General features: G+C 40.5%; 3 protein-coding genes across 5 annotated transcripts; 2 read left to right on the forward strand and 1 right to left on the reverse strand.

Moving 5' to 3' along the window:
* Positions 1–131: 131 nt before the first annotated feature.
* Positions 132–2,593, reverse strand: LOC116252610 (elongation of fatty acids protein 3-like). Its single transcript, XM_031626987.2, has one exon. The coding sequence runs from the start codon at positions 1,063–1,065 to the stop codon at positions 154–156; it is 912 nt and encodes a 303-aa protein (XP_031482847.1). The 5' UTR covers positions 1,066–2,593; the 3' UTR covers positions 132–153.
* Positions 2,594–5,836: 3,243 nt separating this feature from the next.
* LOC116252211 (dihydroneopterin aldolase 1-like) lies at positions 5,837–8,770 on the forward strand. 3 transcript variants are annotated; one of them, XM_031626333.2, is made up of 3 exons: positions 5,837–6,189; positions 6,853–7,077; positions 8,327–8,770. In XM_031626333.2, exons 2-3 carry the CDS (start codon positions 6,884–6,886, stop codon positions 8,523–8,525), a joined length of 393 nt encoding a protein of 130 aa, XP_031482193.1. In that variant the 5' UTR covers positions 5,837–6,189; positions 6,853–6,883; the 3' UTR covers positions 8,526–8,770. The 3 variants fall into 3 exon arrangements, with proteins under 3 accessions (XP_031482193.1, XP_031482192.1, XP_049933625.1); XM_031626332.2 differs by having other exon boundaries at positions 5,839–6,196; XM_050077668.1 differs by lacking the exon at positions 5,837–6,189 and adding an exon at positions 6,203–6,408.
* A 6,007-nt stretch (positions 8,771–14,777) lies between these two features.
* Positions 14,778–16,222, forward strand: LOC116252927 (probable galacturonosyltransferase-like 1). Its single transcript, XM_031627552.2, has one exon. It carries the CDS (start codon positions 14,930–14,932, stop codon positions 15,986–15,988), a length of 1,059 nt encoding a protein of 352 aa, XP_031483412.1. The 5' UTR covers positions 14,778–14,929; the 3' UTR covers positions 15,989–16,222.
* Positions 16,223–20,241: the final 4,019 nt, after the last annotated feature.

The following is a 20,241-nucleotide window of genomic DNA, read 5'->3' on the forward strand; positions in this document are numbered from 1 at the left end:
TACGATGGTTATTATTGCAAGTTTTCACAACGGAAAAACTGAGAAGTTGGATACTACAAAAAGTTAAGTTCTGGACACTCTTCAAGGATTTAGGTTATCGTCTCAGAAAACTGTGTATGCATGCCAGAGGGGGATCGCTGGGTTTCTCCTCTTCTAGGCGTCTTTCTTCAGCTCTAACTCAGACAACTCTCTTCCACTCTCAGCCACAGCTGCTCTGTGGTGGACATCCACAACCCTTCTACATCTCTGAAGATGTTTTCGGACGTAGAAATTGAGAAAGAGCAGAAGGAGAGCTCCGTTTAGGAATGAATTGAAGATCCAGGCCCCGATGCCATTGCAACCTTCTTTCCTGAAGTGCAAGAGAAGGACGCCGACATGGGCGGCGAGGTAGCATCCTAGCAGAAGCATCTGGCAATTGCCGACGACCGGGAAGCACGACGCCCGCCATCCGACGCCCGTCCAGAATCTGTACCCGTACATGACGGAGTATATAAGCGTGCTCGCTAGTATGGCGACGACCTGAAATGACTGGGAGAACTCCAGCCACAGGAAGGACATGAAAATGAGGATGGAGTGGTTGAAGAGGCGGAAGAAGGTGAGCGGCCGTCGCTGGAAGATGAAGAAGACGGTGCGCAGTAGGAGGAGGAAGCGAGAGATGTAGAACGCATAGGACCAGAAGAAGACGCGGCCGGAGGGGCGGGTGCCGAGTGGGAAGCAGAGGAGCCACTGGATCGGGGTCTTGCTGCGGCGCCAGAGCCAGCGGGTATCGCGAATCTCTGCGGCCGTGGACACGCTCAGCCCCACGAAGATCGTCAGGGAGACGAGAGCCACGGCGAGGCTGTGCAGCGCCGGGAGGGGGCCGAGCGGGACGGGGCGCCTGCGCTTGATGAGGAGGAGGTTGAGGAACAGAGCAATGGCAAGGTAGGCTGCTATGGAGGAGAATAGGAACGACCAAGTTGATCCCCATGAATGGGCACCGCTCCATCTGAAGCTGACGATAACGGGGTGCTCTGCTAGGTAGAACTGCACCCTCTGGGCTCCCATCCTCACCATCCGCATCGCCATGGTTCTCCTCCTTACTGACTCTTCCTGTTACGGGAGGAGAATCTCTCTCTCTCTCTCTCTCTCTCTCTCTCTCTTTCTCAACCCCCTTGTTCGTCAGCGGATCTTCTCTCTTTTGTTGGCTTGTCGGTTGTCACCTTGCTTCTGCCTTCGATGTGTACCCGTGGTTGGTCTTGAAGTATATAGCTCGGCCAATTTTTCTCTTTCCACTGCTGCGGGTCTTGTTTGCTCCCGTCTGTAGGCAGCGTTAGACCCTGGTGGTCGGAGCACCTTTTTAATATCCCAGTTTGATGGGGCTTCCTGTCAGCTTTAGTAAATGAAGCCGAACCCATCTCCATTCTTGGTTAGTCGTCAGGTGGCCTTAGCTGGGCCGTTGATCGTCAAAGACCAGAGATGTGCGGTGCCTGAATAAACCACGCTCCCTGTCAGCTTTAGTAAATGAAGCTGAACCCACCTCCATTCTTGGTTAGCCGTCAGGTGGCCTCGGCTGGGCCGTTGATCGTCAAAGACCAGAGATGTGCGGTGTCTGAATAAACCATCCTCCCCCCAAAACCAAAATCAGGCTTGGACGGCCTTCGTGTCACGTTGTCCTTCTGCCCTTTTTTGTCAGAGACAGCCAAAAGGTCTCGGAAAAGGCGCTGGGATGTTACGGCTCTTTGGGATCTAGGAAGATGGGTGTGATCATGTTCCCCGTCTGAAACCCACGAGGTTCCGGCTCTGGAAGCGATGGAATTGTCTCCGCGTCGAAGCCCCTTCTTCGTCCTCGGGCTAAAATTCGATTCGATGCTTAGGGTGATCTTCGTGGTTATTGGATTCTGTGAAGTGTTAATTGTGGTTGAGGCGGTGCCCACAGGCCTGATTCTTTCGGGAGGGAAGAAGCGGTGTGCTGGATGAGGCCCCGTTTTTCTTCGGTTGAGTGGCGTGTCCTCATCGTTGTCCGATGGGGCGATGTTCTCTCTTGTATGTTGGGAACGAGTCTGTGGTTAAGGTAGCGGCCGCGTATTTGTTGATCTAGAAAAAAGAAGAAATTGTTGGCTGCGTTGAGTCCCTCTTTTGTTTTGGAGTGAAAAGGTTTGCCTTGTTCCGTTTACGAACGTCTTTCTTTGACCTCGATTTTTGAAACAGTTTTGTGACTTTTGTCTCGAAGACCGAACTGCTATCGGATGGCCATGGGAAAACGCTTGCATGGGCAGAGGGACCGATTCAGGTAACGAGTAGGTGGAGGTGATGGTTAGAGATGCTAGTCGATATCAGGTAGCCCCCCCTTTCTGTACTGTTTTCTGACGGTCTGACGTTAATTCATGCCATGCGGTGTATATATAATAACACTTTTTTTTGGCATCAAGGATCATTGGACTATAGAGTGGTGTTGGAGTCCCATAGTCCTATTTCTGTGGGCGCTGCCACAATAGGCAGCGGCTGGCGAGTTGTATTATTAATGCCTCTGATCTATATAGCCCATGAGCATTGTACTAAGTCCTACGGTACATTCAACTTGTAGGGATCTATAAGGTGGAGACAAAAAATAATTTTGGAGCCAGGAGGATATATATTTTATTTCTTATAGATTTCGCGGGCGGCCGTTTTTATAATTTTTTGGAGAGATACGAAGGTTTTTTCTTAAAAAGCAAATGTATGTTACTTCTGAGAATCTGCAGGGCCTCATTTGGCTACGCCCCTGGTCGGACTCGTTATATAAGATAGGCCATTGCTTAATTTTACATAGAATAAGTTTTATGTGACAATTAAGTGTATTTTTTTTATATATTTTATGCTTAAGAAGGATAGTGAAAAAGAAAAATGACCACCAAAAGAGGTATGAAAGGGTATCAAATTGCAGAATCTTGATTGAGTCTCAACCATAGCTACAGAAAATGTCTTTTTATAAAAGAACACGCTAAAAGGTTAAAACTGGTCTGCTGAAAAAGATGAGATTTTTTTACATTTGTCAGAAAAACGAAAAAAATAAATGTCACGCAAACAAACAAGAGATATCATTTTGATTAATCTTGGTAGATGCCATGTACTGCGGAAGGTCTCTTGAAAGACTGCGCACAGCCAGAAAAAGATGAAGGACATCCTCCTCCTCTTGTGCACATAGCGGGCACGTGCTTGCAAGTTCAAAGCCTATTCGCTTTAGGTTCGATTCCACGTGAACTCTTTCATGCAAGATCAGCCAAGCTGGAAACTTGGAGCGAGGAGTAGAGCCCGACCCCTATATTGTACGGCTTGGGAAGAAAATTCATACCAGTTTTTGTGTGTGTGTGTGTGTGTGTGTGAGAGAGAGAGAGAGAGAGAGAGAGAGAGAGAGAGAGAGAGAGACTGTCGACTTAATTCCCAATTTTCTTCAACTCAGGGGTCTACCCTCTAGGGAGATTGCTTCATGGTTTTGCATTCCAGTTCAGTAAGAAGCTTAGTAAAAGCCATGTAGATCTCCCTAGACAAACTCGTTGAACACCTTAAAGTTGAAAAGAGTTCAAGAATTCAATAGTCATTTTCCACTCTCCGGGTACAATTCAACTATAGTTCCGTCCTCCGTTTAGATTCAGATTTTCACTCAACGGTAATCTAGCATTTCAGATTCAGCTCTGTGCGGAGTTCGATCTGCTTTGGAACACTACTTTAGAATAAAGTTGGGCATTGGGCCTGGCCACGCCAGCCCAAGGCTTGGCAAAGTCAGGTTTGGGCAGGCTTGAATCTCTTGCCTACACCTAGGTTTTGGCAGGCTTGAATCTCTTACCTACACCTCAAACCTGGTCTGCTTAGTTATTGGGCTGGAGCCGACCGTCAACTTTATACCCGTCTAGATGTCTACCCATATTTGTAACCATTAATGTTTTATATTTTAATATCTAAGAAACCTTTAACGATGTGCCAATAGTTTCTAAGGGTGCTATCAGCGACACATAAAGAGTTTCTATGGAGGTCATTGGTGATGCACGAAAAGTTTCTAAGCAAGCCGATTACAAGTATGATATGTCGTGCGTGTGTGTTATATATATATGGCAGAGTCATACCCGAATTGAGGCCAGCCTGGCTCAGCAAATTTTTTCAATCGGGCCAGCCCAAGTGCCAAAGAACCAGCCCAAGCCCAGCCCCAGCCCCTTGAGATTGAATATCTAACTACTCATCAGGTACCCAGCCCATTGCCCACCCTTAATTTAGACTAGGATGACTATGCCTATGACACAATATCATGTTTGAAATGGTATTCATAATGAGTATTCACCTTGTGTGATATATACAAACCTACTCCATCCCATTATTTCTGTATCCTTGGGAGCTTTTCCGATTTCGGATCGCCATTCACAACTTGCAAAACTGATAATTCTGAGCATACATGTGCACAATAATTGGTTGGTATTCTCCAATTAGTTGGTCAGGTTGGTGGATTGGTGAAAGTTCGACTATCAGTTTGATTTTCTTAGGTGCTATTTCTCTATATTGCAAACAGTAGCTGACTTTACTGTGGAATTGAAAGAAGTAGTTGTAAGTTCACCCATGACTTAAACGTCAGAAATGCGAGGGACTTTGGCATTTGTCCAGACATCCTTCTCCCTGAAATTATTTTAAAGAGATCCCATAGACCTAGGTTTTAGAGGGTGTTTGTAATTGGAATCATATACTCCAAAGAATACAACAATCCTGTTACCAAATGCCCTCTTAAGGGCAATAGTAAAGCACATTCTGGTGGCTGTATTCTACACTTTAACTTGAAAAAAAAGTGCCCGTTACTGAAAAATTCTTTCGTTGTCCGGCTAAATTAGATGCATACAGGTAAGCAAATTGAAAAGAATCCAAACTTAATTGTACAACTAAAAGTTATGCATGTTTTCTGTAAAAAGTTCAATACCCTGTGAAGACCGAGCAGCCGCTGCCCACATGACGTAGTGTCCGCCAATATGCCATTCCTTTCACTTGTAATATTGTCAGACTTTTTGTTGATAATACTCCACAAACTGCAGATCACATTCGGATTTAAGAAATGACATCTGATTGGATACAGATTTGGATTAGAACATAGATAAATATGTGATTGAATTTGGATTTGGATTTGGATTTGATTTAAGTTTTACATAAATATTCTATATCCAATACACTTACAGTTTAAAAATCGAACACATTTGGTTTAAATTTGGATTTATATTTGAATATGAATGTGAAAAATCAGATTTCAAATAAGTTTGAATGCTTGCTCGGGTTAGCAGGAGACCTGTTGGGCAGACATTATAGAACAACACCTTCTGATGAGAGATACGAGCAAGAGGCTTCGATTTTGGATTCAAATTCATATAAGTCTTTTCTTTATCTATATTCCAATCTGAATTTGAATAGGAGTATATGAATATGAAACATATATGGTTGAAAGTATGTTTGATTTGAATCTGATCTCTTAACATTCTTGTTGCAAGAGTTCAAGCTCTCCCTTTCAAACGAAATTGTTGAGCGACTGGCCTTCCGATTATATGGGACTAGGTTTACTCTGTATGGAATAGATTACTAAGCTGTATCATGGCTATGCAAAAATGATATTAAAATCGTAATGCTTGAAGTTGTTGGTGCAAATTTTTCCATATGCATGCAATTTATATTGCTTATTGGACAATAATTTTATCACTGGAACTTTGTGGATTCCTATCCGCAGCTTTTTTTAATGGAAGTCCGCATCCCAATCTTTTCCCATTTTTATGTTTGTAATGTAAATGGAACAACTCTTTCCTTTTCTTTTCTGAACAAAATCTTTCTGAGTTTCTTTTAGTTAGCTTCGAATCAGAGATGGAAAGTATTTTGCTCCAAGTGAAAATATTTGATGTATATATTTTTACGTTTCTGACATGGAAAACCCGGGCAAATCAAGGATGAAAGAGAAATCTTGGACAATATCAACAACACAATCAAACAACGAATGATTCATCTCTGAACGTCCAACACCCTAAATCCATTATTCAGCTTCTTCTGTCAATGATAATGGATTCAAGCTAATCCTTTTAACCTCTTCTTACTTCTCTTCGATAGACGTCCCAAAAATCCATTTTTTGCTCGCGCGGACCGTTAACCTCAGTTGGTCCTCCGCGATGGAATCGGCTCTTTCGATGTGCATCAGACGATAGAAGCTCCCAGCAGCAGGTTTAAGGTCGAACCCCTCCCATCAATGGCATGCATTGGGCCTTTCTGCTAGCGCAACTCCCACTCCGTCCTTTTCTGGAACGAGATGAGGGTTTCCCTCTCCTTTTCTCATTTTGGTTTTCTTTCGGAGGCTTCAGTGGCGGACTGGCCGTTCCTGTGCTTCCTGATTGTTTGCGGAGTTTGAACGTAGAAGATGAATTTCATGGGCTGTTGAACTCCGTAGGGTTTTGCTGTTACGGATGCCTTTTAGTGTTTGTTTTTGGGCATTCTTCTTCTCATTGGCGTTACGCGTTGCATAGCTGTGTTCAATTTGGTCGAATTTCTGTTTGGGGATGAAATTGAGCAAACTTGAGTGAATATCTAGATGTATGGATTATCGAGGGGACCATGCATGTTTTACCTTTGATTTGTGCTGTTTTTCTGCGTTTTTTGTTTGGATTTTACTGCTGCTGTTTTTTTCCCTACTTTCGTTGTATGTCTACCATTTTTCATGTTAAGATTCTAATTTAATGCTAATAGACTCCAAAATGTAGTCATGTTTCATGTTCTTTAGTCACATAATTTATAAAGGACATTGCTTATCTCTACCTAGTGTATTTTAAAATTGAGTCCAGGCGAAGCTACCGTGAGATTCAAGTGCATTTATTTTCTTAACTGTGCCAGGATAAACATTGATTGTAGAAGAAAGCTGCCAATGGACACTGAGTTCCTAATGAGAGATAAGCTTGTTCTCCGAGGTTTGATGTTCCATGGTTTTCATGGTGTTCTCGAGGAGGAGAAGAAATTGGGTCAGAAATTCTTGGTTGACATAGATGCATATTTGGAACTTCAAAAAGCTGGTGACACTGATAACTTGGATGACAGTGTGAGCTATGCAGATATTTACAAGTAATGCTGATTCACAAATGCTATATAGTTCTCTTAAGTTTGATTTGAAGTTTAACTGTGACTAACAACTGATAAAGTTATGGATTTCACACATTAACTTGTTTGAAGCTATCTGACCGTTTTCTTGTAGGGTTTGATAAAAAAAATCCGGGTTGACCTAACTCGAGGTTCCATGATGCAGATTGTGAATTTGATCCAATTCATACCAGTGTAGTTGCAGATCTGTCTTTTTTCCGTACATTCATAATGGCTTGAAATTGTGAGTCATGTACTCTAGTCATTCTGTCGTTCTGTGCTAATAGATGAGTTTGTTGGGGTTCTCAGCGTGATGCTCTCTACCGTTTCTTCTGTTTGATTTTGCTAACCAATTCTAAAGTCTCAGATTTCCCCTTTTTAAACACATGGATCAATTTTACAGTATAGATTCTCATTACCTCCCCTAACTTCTGGATTTGTATTTGATTTGTTTGTATAGGATTCTCTGTTTTCAACAGTTTTGAGTTCGCCCAAGGCCTGCTGAAGGTGTTGAATCAATAAACTTTGCAAGAACCTCACTAGGTGTATGGTATAAAGTTGTCAGGAATTTACTGGCGCTGTTTGTGTAACAACTATTTTGCAATGATTAAGAGGAGAAATAATCTTATCTACTCCTTCCCCCGCAACCCACCCACACCCCCACCACTATCCCCTCCCCATCTTCTCCCACCCTCTCCTTCCCCCGTTTGAGAATCCCGGTTCAAGTGCAGCATTTTAGTCTTTCAAAAAATTGCAGCAAATTGTTTGCCTATCTAGTGGTTGTGTTTATGACTAGAAAATAAAGTGATATTGGAAAAGTTTGGCTCTAAACTACATCGAATCTCCATCTGGTAGAATTGTGGCCTTGTATGTCGTCGGCCTGCTCTGCTTGTCATGCAAAGGAACCTTAGTCTGAACTCCTATTGATTGCTGCAGCGAAACAGGCATTAATGGCTTCCAAATTATCATCATCATCAGTTTTTCAGTTGAAGATCTTTACGAATGGGTGTTTGCATGGAATTCTTTTCCTTTTTCTTTTGTTGAAACAAACACTGAAACACATCCCCTCATATAGTGGAACCACTATTACTGGATATGCTTTAAGAGTCCATATTCTAAATCTTGTTAGCCTTAGTTTGTTGACCATCTTGAATTTGGTTTTCTATCAATGTTTGAGCTTGTGTTTGCTTAGTTCCTTCAGCAAACTGATTTATGGTCTTTTGGCTCTTGGCAGCCTGGCTAGAGAGGTTGTTGAAGGACCATCGTTCAATCTTTTGGAGTCTGTTGCTACCAAGATTGTCAAAGATATTTTTGCATCCTATCGGCAAATTTCTGCAGTTCGTGTGAGAGTTGGAAAGCCTCATGTGGCTGTAAAAGGCCCTGTTGAATATTTAGGTGTTGAGATTTATCGGAGCCGGACAAATATGAAGTGATTGATTCCTTCTCTTTCCAGAGGATGCTTTTATTTTTAGTGATCTTTGCACAGGAAGACGAGATCAATCCTCTTTTTTTAATGTCTTCTCTTTCCCCAGAACGCTTTTATCTCTGTGGTTCTTTGCGTTTCAGGAACAGTACAAGATTGGCTCCTCTTTTGTTATTTGTCAATGTAACTAAGATCCATCTAGCTCACAATGTTCAGAAATTGGGTTCTCCATTCTTCAAATGTTTGCTTTATTCCCTCCTGTGCGCTTGATAAATTGTGTTTCAGGAAAATAAGTTTTGCTGGAGTGCTCATACAATGCCATGAAAGCCGTTTGTTTAATAAGGACCAATCCGAAAGGTTTGGTTTTCTGATACGACAACATGATTTTGAGTTGTAAAATGTGATTGAAAGAACTCATACATTGCGTTCGCATGATTGACTGTTCATTTTTTATTTTTCACTTGAGAAATCATGTCTCCACTCTTAAAGTTTGACCTATCTCAATGTCACCCTATAGCACCAGACCATTTCTTTCGAATGAGACTGATGGGGCTTTCATATATATATATAAGACTGATGGGGCTTTCATATATATATATATATATATATATATATATATATATATATATATATATCAGCTTGAGGGGGTCTCTGTTTAATCTCAAATCTCTCCTCATTCTTACTCCAATTGATCAACTTCCAGACGTTCTCCACCCTGTTCAATGGACTTGTCTTATGTGGACTCCATAACTTCCGTATTGCAGTGTGCAGTGCCTGTCTTCAGCAATCAATCGTCCATTTCTCTTGAACCGTACCCCATCCCTGATGCAGTGCTTTTCTAACTCCATGAAGCATTTAGAGAAATATCTTTCCGTCAAAACCTTGTGCAGGTACTTGGGGAATGTAGATGGTCTTGATTCGGGTGGGATCAACCCTTTATCAAATTCAACTAATCAGATTCTAAGTAGATCACATTTAGAATTGGACTTCGATTTGAGCGCTCTTCTTTGGACTGGATTTGGATCCGACTAACAAAGATCAAACATTTATATGCAAACGGGCCCAATCGTTATTGGATCTCAGTTGGAAGTATCCAGATTTTGTTATGGAATTGCATAATGAATTTGAATCCAATTAGTAGTCGAATCCACAGGTTGGTATATATTTACCCATCTGCATTTCTAAGAGGGCATTTGATGAAAAGACATTCTGTTCTTAGATGTGATGGCAAAACTATGTTTTTTCGAATGGGGCTTTCTTGTTGACAAAACATAGTGTCATTGTGGATGTGTTGTTATAACCAGCAACAAAAAATTAACTTAATCACACTCTGTTTCTTAAAACAAAAGCATGGCATTCTTCAAGTATGTTTCAAGAACATACGTCCCATGAACACACTGTTTTCTTTTTTACCAATTAAACACTATGTAACAAGAGTGCTGATCATATATTGTAAGTATTAAGAGTGCTTGCGGACAAACTTGTAGATAAAGTTTTTATTATTACTATCAATAATTCTGAAAGCTTCGCATAAATTTATAATGGAATGTCTTGCTAAGAAATGAACCAATGATGTTAATCCACCCAAATAAGGCATGCAGTTTAATCTGCACAGATCAGGAAAATGGAGAATTTGTTGATGCCATCACCAGATCCTGACCCCCAAAAAATTCCTTCGTTTCAAATTTTCCGACCACCTTCAAAATGATGGCATCAATACAGCAGGTGATCAAATTTAACTTTGCAAAATTAAAGCCTGTGTTTGATGCCATAGGTGTTATGCTTTTGTGTCTTAAACGGTGGGGTGCGATAAGTTGTACCATCATTGATGCCGTTGCAACCCAAGGGCCAGAGGGAAGAGGTACTTCAGGTCTCTTTTCCGGGCAGTGAACTGTTAACCTCCTGTTCATGCTATTCACCGGGCATGAAGAGTCAAGTAGAATGACAAGGATCTTCAACTAAATGCCCTTCTCTCATCCGTTGCTTCATCATCAATGGTGGTTGATGCTCGCAGAAGATTTTGACAACTCTCACTAAAGACGTTCTTAATGTTGACATCAGACGCGAATATCTGTATGTATCTAAATCTACCAAGAATCAGACCTATATGGATCTGTTTGGAGTTTGCTCGTATCAGCAGCAACTTTCAGACACTTCTGCTCAAACAAATACAGAAATATTTGTTTGTTATTATTTTATGGAACAAAAGGAAGAGTGTAAGCCTATTTCAAAAACTAAAAAGGACTCCAAAAAAGAGATCTTTGGTTCTCAGTTAGACATCGTATTGAAAGCAAACACTTGGTCAAAATAAATGGCTATAACATCTCCCATGGATGCCAATTTTCCGTCGCTATCCAGTTCCCGTTTCCTCCTTGCTTAACCTAAAAACCTGTAATAATAGTCAAAGAATGCTTAGTTCAAAGCAAATAATGTAGAGTTATCTAAGCCACAATTAGCACACGACAAATTTAGTACTTGAAGCCATGAGAATCCAAAGCGTTTACTTAAAGCTCAGTCTGCCATGGATGTTCATGATTCATCTTACGTGGGGGCTTTTGATAACTTCGGATTTTAGATTAATTTGTATAACGAACTTGCCAAATGCAATAGCCACTTCGCACTAAAATCCATGGTTTACCAAACTAAAGAATATTGCAAGTCAGACTTGGGCCTACATTAAGATCCACATTCTTAAATTTCTATGTTAATCTTCAACTAAGTTAACTGAGATTTCAAATATAAAGATTGTGGTACTACATTAAGCACACTAGAAGAGCGCCACATACAAGCTTACAATTATTTTGATTCCAAAGGGGATTGGGATAATGGATGCAGCAGGGGTTGGTAGGCGGTCGGTTTTCATTTCAAATATCTAGGGTGTCAACTTTTTGTGCTGCAAAAGAGGATGGAGGGGGGCCATTGATGCTCAAGTTGGAGCTCATAGGGAGTCTTGAGGCACCAGAAACAGACCTTGTACCCTAAAGAAATGAGATGTTGAAAGGGAGATTCGGTCTTCTGCCGGACAATGAAAAACCCTGCTCGGTGAGAGAATTTGAGTGCCAACGATGATCGGAAAGTTTCGAAGCACAAAAAAGAATCAGTGGAAATTAAACAAGAGAAAATGATTTGTTATTCTCTAACCAATTAAGTTTATGGGATGATCTTGGGAAAATGACGGCCGTGTGGAATTTGAACAGATCTCTGCTGACTTCTCTGGCTCGGAACATGTCAAGTCTGTCTCTTTCACTTTCTAACAGGATCATACAAGTTCTCAGTGGTCCTTAGTGCATTGTTGACAATAATTGTTTGATCCAGTCACTGTCCAAGTTAATGTTATTGTTAATATAATATTTATTCAGATTAGGCAAATTAATCATCAACTCCCCACAAGGGATTGAATATCATCCCACTCTGCACTTTTTGCGTTAAAGCCAAACAAAAATTTTTTTTAAAAAAAAGGTAATATGTGAAACCCCAACCAGACCATATGAAATGACATGATACTGTGCGCAAAACAACTAATTGCTATATTTAAATGTACATTTTCTTTGTTCTTTATATGGTAACACAAACATTACTTCCCAATTTTATCTAGATATAATAAAAAGAAAAAACAAAATGATAAGAAATGAATTGAAAATTTTGGAGGACGAGAAAGCACTTTCTATCATATGGTTGTGATGACACAATTGAATTAGTAGCTAAAATTCTTTGATCCATATTCAAGGTAAGCTTATCATTTTTTTAAAATATTTTCCAACTTATTAGACTAATTCCTTACCATGTTTTAAAAGTATTCCTTTAATTACGTAAATATTAAGATCATCTATGAGTCGATGATGGCTCTGACCATGTCCTCGCATGGGTGTTTATACCAACCCTTACATGTTTTAGAAAATGTCATAGCTAACAACCAGACTTGATACAAAATTTTTTGAAGTACTATAAAATGAATTTGATGATGACATTTATCTTTTTTTAAATTTATTGAAGGTACAAATGGCCATATTTAATGTGTCTTCATTTATTTCATGAATGTGAAAAAAATAAATATCACCCTCTATTTTATTAGCAATATATTATTTTACAAAAGAATTTTATCTTGCTACCGAAAAGTTCAAAACATTTTTCAATTGTTAACTCCATGTCGAGTACGTTAACGTCATATGCTATAAGTCAATGAACCGAATGCCAGACCAATTGAAATAACACATATGAACACACACACGTGCGCGCACATATGTACAAAGACTAGATTTTTTTATTTTTTTTTGTGTTGTTGAAAATTGTCGAGCGAGGTGTCTTGAAAAAAATAATAGACATTTTTCATCATCTAAGTATTAGTTAGTTGATACTTTTTTCCCTTTTCATTTTATTTGGAGACCTATATATATATATATATATATATATATATCTAGCTATAAAGAGTCACTTAGTTATCTAACTAGTTCATATGATACAAATGGTAACTAGTTCATATGATACAAATGGATAGTTGGGAGAAGAATATTTTTTTGAAAAAAAGGAGGATATGCCCATGGCTTTTTTTTTTTTTTTTAACCGTATATAATGATGGATGAAACGGCCCTAGTTAGATGGCTCAGTGATTTTAAAAAACTAGAGTTACCATTTAATATATATATATATATATATATAAAGAGATTTTGATTTCTTAAAATTCAAGTGCCTTATCTTACCTTTTCCTATATTTTTTTAGATTTGTGTTAGTAGCACATGTATTGTTTATCGATGTGAAGGTGCGAATCTTATTAATATAAAGGAGGAAGTAGGTCTCCTCGGAATGAGGTGACTGATTCAAGCTCTCAAATTAAAAGCATGCTTTAGAGATAGAGGGCAGTGACGAGGGCATCCCTCTATTGAAGAAGTCAGCGAATAACGGTGGACGCCGGCTTCTCTCACCGCGTTTTCATCTTCTCTTCTTTCCGCGCAAGTTTTGTTCCGGTCAAAATTTTGTCCAATTCTAGAAACAGGTTTTCCTAAATTGTCCTTCTGCTTTCGTATTTCCTAAATCAGTCTTCTACTTTAGCTTTTACAGGATCCAACCACTTTGAGAAACATCCGTATCTTACTTTTAAGATTGTACAAGTAACTCGATAGCTTAAATTTTGAAATAAAAATGACAAAATGTTTGAACTGATGGAAATGAAATACAATATTACTCAAGTTATGTTTCTTGTTTCTTCACTCGCATAAAAGATTTATCCTTTCAACGGAGAAGAAAGAAGTGTTAGAGCTGCAATTACTACAGTTCGATAAAGCTGTCCGTTTAAGGGATGAGCCAAGGTAGGGTTTGTTTGAGTCCTGGCTTCAACTCATTTTTTTTTTAAATATATATATAAATTTTAAAAGTTTCACTTATTCTATATAAAAATTTTGAAAAATAATATTTCGATTTTAATCAAAATTTAAAAACTTTAATTTGACCAGCTTCATGAAAATTTTTTGGCTTTACCCCTACGTCCGACTATGTTGTTTCTACATTGATGTGCTAACGAGATGAACTATGTGGTTAAAGGGAATGAAGAATTGGAGAAATTGTTAAAAGAATGAGTAGTTCTAGAAATATTCTTATATAATAGGGACTGCTAACGAAATATTTTATTTATTTATTTATTTAATAATATGATATCCATACTTACCTCTTTTGGCAGTTGCCGAGTTCATATCCTCACGGATATGCTTATAAATAACAATATTTCCAAAATGGTCCCTATATTATAAAGCTATTTTTCTGAAATCATCTTTTCCTTTGAAGTTTTCCAGATCAACCTTCAAGTTTTCTTAACTCGAACAATTTCATCCACTTGGGCCGTTAGGTTGAACTAAGTTATACAAATAAGACTCTCCAAAAACTTAGAAGATCAGCTTTGCAAGGTTTAGGATTATAAAATGCAAACCTAATTTTAAATTTACTTTTATATTGTTTCCTAACAAAGTCGCGTGTCCAAACGACTATCTGACCAGTCTAAAACATTGAAAATACCTAGCATGTATTTGAAAAATATGCAATAACGCGGGACTGTTGTGGAAAAATTTCTGTAAAAGAAGAACTATCATGGAAGGAACCTCAGTTCTGAACACAACCTCTAGAGCCACGCTTTTTCTTGTCCTGTAGTCGGTCTTTTCGTCGATGATGTATTGAGATAAAAAAAGAAAGAGAAATTGTCAAAGGCATGGTAAAATTCAGCCAACTCGTATACGATGTTCGGCAGACAATTTTGGCGTCAATATAAACGATGCAAGAACAAGAAGGAGAGGAAGAAAAATGGTGGCAGGCGAACGCCCCTCCTGTTTCTTCTTCTCTCAATATATATAGCCAATCCAACTCTATCCTTCCTAGGAAGAAGAAGAGAGTATTTTCCACTGATAACGAGCAAGGCAAGTGGGTAATCGATGGTAACGACGACCCGAATCGCGTTTATTGTCACGATCGCAACGTTGGCACCATTCTTTTTGATCGCCGGCGTCAATGCCTCCACCAAATTCCGGGAAGCCCCGAGGTTCGACAACTCACCAACCTGCCCGACGATCGGCGGTGCGACCGGCTCCGCGGCCAGCAGCGACGCGCTCTGCGTCAGTGGTCTAACGCACGTCGCCATGACGCTCGACGCCCAGTATCTCCGCGGCTCCATGGCAGCAGTTCTGTCTGTGGTGCAGCACTCCGTCTGCCCGGAGAACCTCGCCTTCCACTTCGTGGCGTCCGGCACAGGCGAAGAAGAGGCCAACCTAAGGGACACGATTGCCGCCACGTTCCCTTACCTTCGGTTCCACGTCTACCACTTTGACGCCGCGGCGGTGGCGGGGCTGATCTCGGCTTCCATTCGGCCTGCGCTGGACCGGCCGCTCAATTATGCGCGGACCTACCTGGCGGCGCTCCTGCCGGAGTGCGTCTCCCGCGTCGTCTACCTCGACTCGGATGTTGTGCTGGTGGACGATATCGCCAAGCTGTGGGGGACGCAGCTGCGGCCTCGGTCAGTGGTAGCGGCGCCGGAGTACTGCAAAGCGAACTTCACTTACTACTTCACCAGCGCATTCTGGTCGAGCCACGCGCTGTCGCTGACGTTCGCGGGGCGGCGGCCGTGCTACTTCAACACGGGGGTGATGGTGATGGACCTGCGGCGGTGGCGGGAGGGAGGGTACACGGCAAGGATCGAGGCGTGGATGGAGCTGCAGAAGCAGGTGCGGATCTATGAGCTGGGGTCGCTGCCGCCGTTTCTGCTGGTGTTCGCCGGAGATATAACGCCGGTGGACCACCGGTGGAACCAGCACGGGCTGGGAGGGGACAACTACAAGGGGAAGTGCAGGGGGCTGCACCCGGGCAGGGTGAGCCTCATGCACTGGAGCGGCAAGGGCAAGCCTTGGGTCCGGCTCGACGAAGGCCGGCCGTGCCCTGTCGACGCGCTCTGGGCCCCCTACGACCTCGCCCAGCCCCCATTTGTCTTGGACTCGTAGCCGCATCTCCCTCTCTCTCTCTCTCTCTAAATTGGTTATTGTTTCATACGAGTCACATTTTAAGGGCTTGTATTGTCCTTGTTGGAAGGAGCGAATTGAATGTGGGGGGACACGAAACACTACTTCAAGATGTAAAAAGATGTTGAGTTCTTTAACATTTTGTGATATATTTTTTTGGCAATTTCATAAGCACAAGTTGAATGTGTACTTTTTTTTCTTTGTTTGATAACTTAAATACACGTCGTCTATGAAATTGGAAATGAGTTGGGGACCTTCCAGATCTTGGTATTCATTTCCTCCTAGAGACGGACTTGAACATTTGATCGTCCATTTTTCTTTTTCTTTTGCGCTTTATCATACGTTCTTAAATCAAATCTTAAGGCATTTGATACCAAACGGATCCATCTATCTAATCGTTTCTGATCGAAATATATGTTTATTTCGAAGAGAGATGAACAATGTTATCGACATTGCGTGGTCTAAGAAAGTACCCCTTCACGGTTGATACATTATATATATATATATATATATATATATATATATATATATATATATATATATATATATATATATATATATATATATGTATGTATGTATGAAAGGGGTCGAATTAATGTCCAGGTAAAACTTACAAAAGTGTGATTTTACGTGATCATTTGACATTAAGAAAGTGTATGATTGTTTCATGAATATGCCTCAAAATCAAGAAAGATTTATAGAACTTTTGCACAAATGTTTCATGAATCTGCTCCTACTTTAAGACATGAAATGCTCACGCTATGTTCTTAACGCCAAACCCCAAAGAAAACTCTAAGGTTTAGTAAGGATCAGCAAAAGTTCATATGCAAAAAAGACAGAAATATGAAATTTTGGTAGGCATGGCTAGTAGTACTTACTATCCAGTTTTAGCATGGGTCCGACCCGTTGACACTCCCGAGTCTACTCCGGCCCGCCCACTCGTCAAAACTTAGCCATGCAACTTGGCTTGTTCATTGTTTCTTCCTTTTTTTTTAAATTATAAACCGAAGTTCCCACTGAACTCTTCACCTTGTTCCATGCAGCTCTAGTCAAGCCCAATTTGTCAAAGTAGGCAGGTGGCACCGCAAGCAGACACGACGAGGCTCAGCCCGCCCCTCCCACGGTTTATTTATTTATTTATAACACAAAGACCCGGATCGGCCTAACTTTGACTCTCTAAATTTGACTTTCAATCAGTTCGGGACGTAGATACAGACCGGAAATTGAATTGCATGCTGGTCGAAAACTATGATACGTTTTAGAACCGATCTTCTGCATTCAGTCTTGCATGCACATCCACTCCAATTTATAACTTCTGTCGGTCGATATCCATCGGGACTGCGCCACCAATCAACATAAACCACCGGAATTCCCAGCCGTTCTTTTGAGCGGCATCGGCATTGATCGGCCTGAGTTGGTATATATATATATATATATTGCATCGGATCATTTGCAAAAAGATGTCAGAGGATTTCTCTATTCACGTTATACATGTGGAGACGCAGACATACATACACATATATTCACACACACACACACACAGAGCCAAACTTGCTTGCAAAACTGGCAATACTCTTCTGCTATGTTTGTAAGTAGCGGAGCTCGAGAACCGCTTCCAAATCAGCTGCTATTGGTTTGCTGTGATGCCTTCTGTTGAACGTATCTCAATAAAGTGTGGAAGGGCATGACGAAAATCGAGGCTGTAACCTACTTATGCTGCTGCGTCTAATCTTTGTTCAGACATGTTAGACGTAAAGCTGCATCAATATTGTTTATTCTATTCTTGATTGTAAAGGGAAAAACTAAGGTTTCTCAAATTTCTTCTTGATTCTTCTAACTGTTTTTACAGCATTTTATAAAGTGAACGAGACTCTTTCAGCATGCATCGTCTTCTTTGTTTTCCTATCTTCCTCTGGGTTCCCATCGCAAGCTCTGTTTCAGTCAGAGTGTTCTGTTCCTTACATGGCATCAGAACATTAGGTGCTCTTTGGTCTCTCGTTCCTTTACTATGCCAGTCGTGGTTGAAAACAAAACCCAGCCTAAATCATCACTGATCTAGCCAAAACTCAAATTTTCAATTATCAGATTGAAAATGCAAATCCACTTCTATTCTAGTTAAGCAGAAAATGTCTGTTGATCAAACCGAAACCAACATTGATCAGACATCAATTCAGCACACTGACGAACAGCCACCTCAAGTCTGATGCTCACAAAGAGTAAGGAAACTGTCCACTCTATTAAAAGATTTATATTGTAATATGGCTGCTCTAGAATCACCAAGTGCACCTTCATTAAAAGCCAAGCGCATCATTACCCTATTTCCAGGTATATATCATTCAAAAAATTGTCACCTCCCTATAAATCTTTTTGCATTGTCCATCTCTCACGAGTCTGAACCTAAATTCTATACAACATGAATGCTAGCATCAAGCAATGGTAGCTGAAGCAAAGGCCTTGACAAACAGTGGAACATAGACTCGAGTTGAATATCCTCAAGGAGTATGGCCAATTGGGTGTAAATGGATGTACAGGATTATCTGATGGTACTGTTGAAAGGCTCAAAGCGCGGCTTATTGCCAAGAGCTATCTCAGGTGGAAGGGTTAGACTATACTGAAAACCTATGCCCAAGTTGCCAATACAGTGAGGTGCCTACTTGCCATTGCAGCAAAATGCAACTACAAGCTACACTAAATAGATGTATACAATGCTTTCTTGCATGGAGATCTGCACGAAACCATATACATGGAATTGCCTCAGTGATATGGAAGAAAGGGGGAGAGGCGAGTCTGCAAATTAAACAAATCACTCTATGTTTTGAAGCAGTCACCTAGGAATTGGTTTATCAAATTCCCCTATGCATATATGGCCTATGGTTGTGTTCAATCGAGGTTAGATCATTCTTTGATTATGTTGGCCAAAGTTAATTTATTCATTGCAGTCCTTGTATATGTAGATGACCTTAACATTGCAGGAAATCAAGATGAGCAAGTAAACATATTCAAGGAATATTTACATTAGGTCTTCCACATGAAAGATCTTGGCAGGCTTAAAGTCTTTCTTGGCATTGAATTAGCTAGAGAATGGAGGAATATCTATATCACAAAGAAAACATACGATGGACATTATAGACGAGGTCGGTCTCATCAATGCAAAACCATCAGATGCTCAACATCGTACTTGGTCTAAAGCTTATGGAGAGCCTCTTGAAGATGCAACTAACTATAGAAGACTGGTAGGTAAATTGATGTACCTAACCATTACGCGTTTGGATATCCTTTATGTTGTTCATGTACTTAGTGGATTATGCATAAGCATTGTAAGGCACACTCGATGCAGCTTTGAAAGGAGTTAGATATCTCAAAGGCACTGCTGGTCAAGGAAATCTATTTTTTCAACCGAAATTGAGCTGAAAATGACAGTCTACTGTGATGCAGAGTGGGCAGCCTGCAAGAGAGCTCAGGAAGCTCAAAAATCCATTTCATTATGTAATATTCTTGGGTAACTGTCCCATTTCATGGGAAAAAGAACAAAAAAGAAAAGACAGTCTCAAGATCACTAGCTGATGCGGAATACCGTTCAATGGCAAATGGTGCGTGGGAAGTAGTGTGGCTGAAATCCCTCGTGTGATTTGAAGGTGGATCACCCAACACTAGTCAAGATGTTTTGTATAATCAGGCTGCTATGCATATTTCTGCTCATCAAGTATTCCATGAATGCACAAAACATATAGAAATTGATTGTTATATCGTGCCTAATCTTATAAAAAAAAGGAGTTCTTGAGGCCTCATTCATTTACTCAAATCATCAACTAGCTGATTGTTTACCAAAGCTCTTGACAAGATTCAATTTCTGAACTTAAGAAGCAAACTGGATGTACATAACCTGTACACATACCAGTTTGAGGGGAGCTCGAGAACCGCTTTCAAATCAGCTGCTATCAGTTTGTTATGATTCTTGCTGCTGAGCATTACTGAACACGTGTGAAAGGGCATTCGGAAAATTGAGGCTGTAACCGACTTATGCTGCTGCATCTAATCTTTGTTCAGACATACTAGAAGCAAAGCTGCATCAATATTTTTTATTGCAAAAGGGCAAAAATAAAATTTCTCAAATTTCTTCTTGATTCTTCTAGCTATTTCTATAACATTGCATAAAGTGCGCATCTTCTATGTAATAGAGTGAATGAGTCTTTCAGCCTGCGTCTTCTTTTTTGTTTTCCCATCGGAATCTCTGT

Source organism: Nymphaea colorata, chromosome 4 (genome assembly GCF_008831285.2).
Source record: "Nymphaea colorata isolate Beijing-Zhang1983 chromosome 4, ASM883128v2, whole genome shotgun sequence".
NCBI classification, from domain to species: domain Eukaryota; kingdom Viridiplantae; phylum Streptophyta; class Magnoliopsida; order Nymphaeales; family Nymphaeaceae; genus Nymphaea; species Nymphaea colorata.

Excerpts from the sequence above, each read along its gene's own strand:
- LOC116252927 (XM_031627552.2), top strand. The coding sequence starts at position 14,930 with ATGGTAACGACGACCCGAATCGCGTTTATTGTCACGATCGCAACGTTG.
- LOC116252211 (XM_031626333.2), top strand. The coding sequence starts at position 6,884 with ATGGACACTGAGTTCCTAATGAGAGATAAGCTTGTTCTCCGAGGTTTG. Across the intron at positions 7,078-8,326 it reads AGCTATGCAGATATTTACAA|CCTGGCTAGAGAGGTTGTTG; the intron begins GTAATGCTGATT and ends GGCTCTTGGCAG.
- LOC116252610 (XM_031626987.2), bottom strand. The coding sequence starts at position 1,065 with ATGGCGATGCGGATGGTGAGGATGGGAGCCCAGAGGGTGCAGTTCTAC.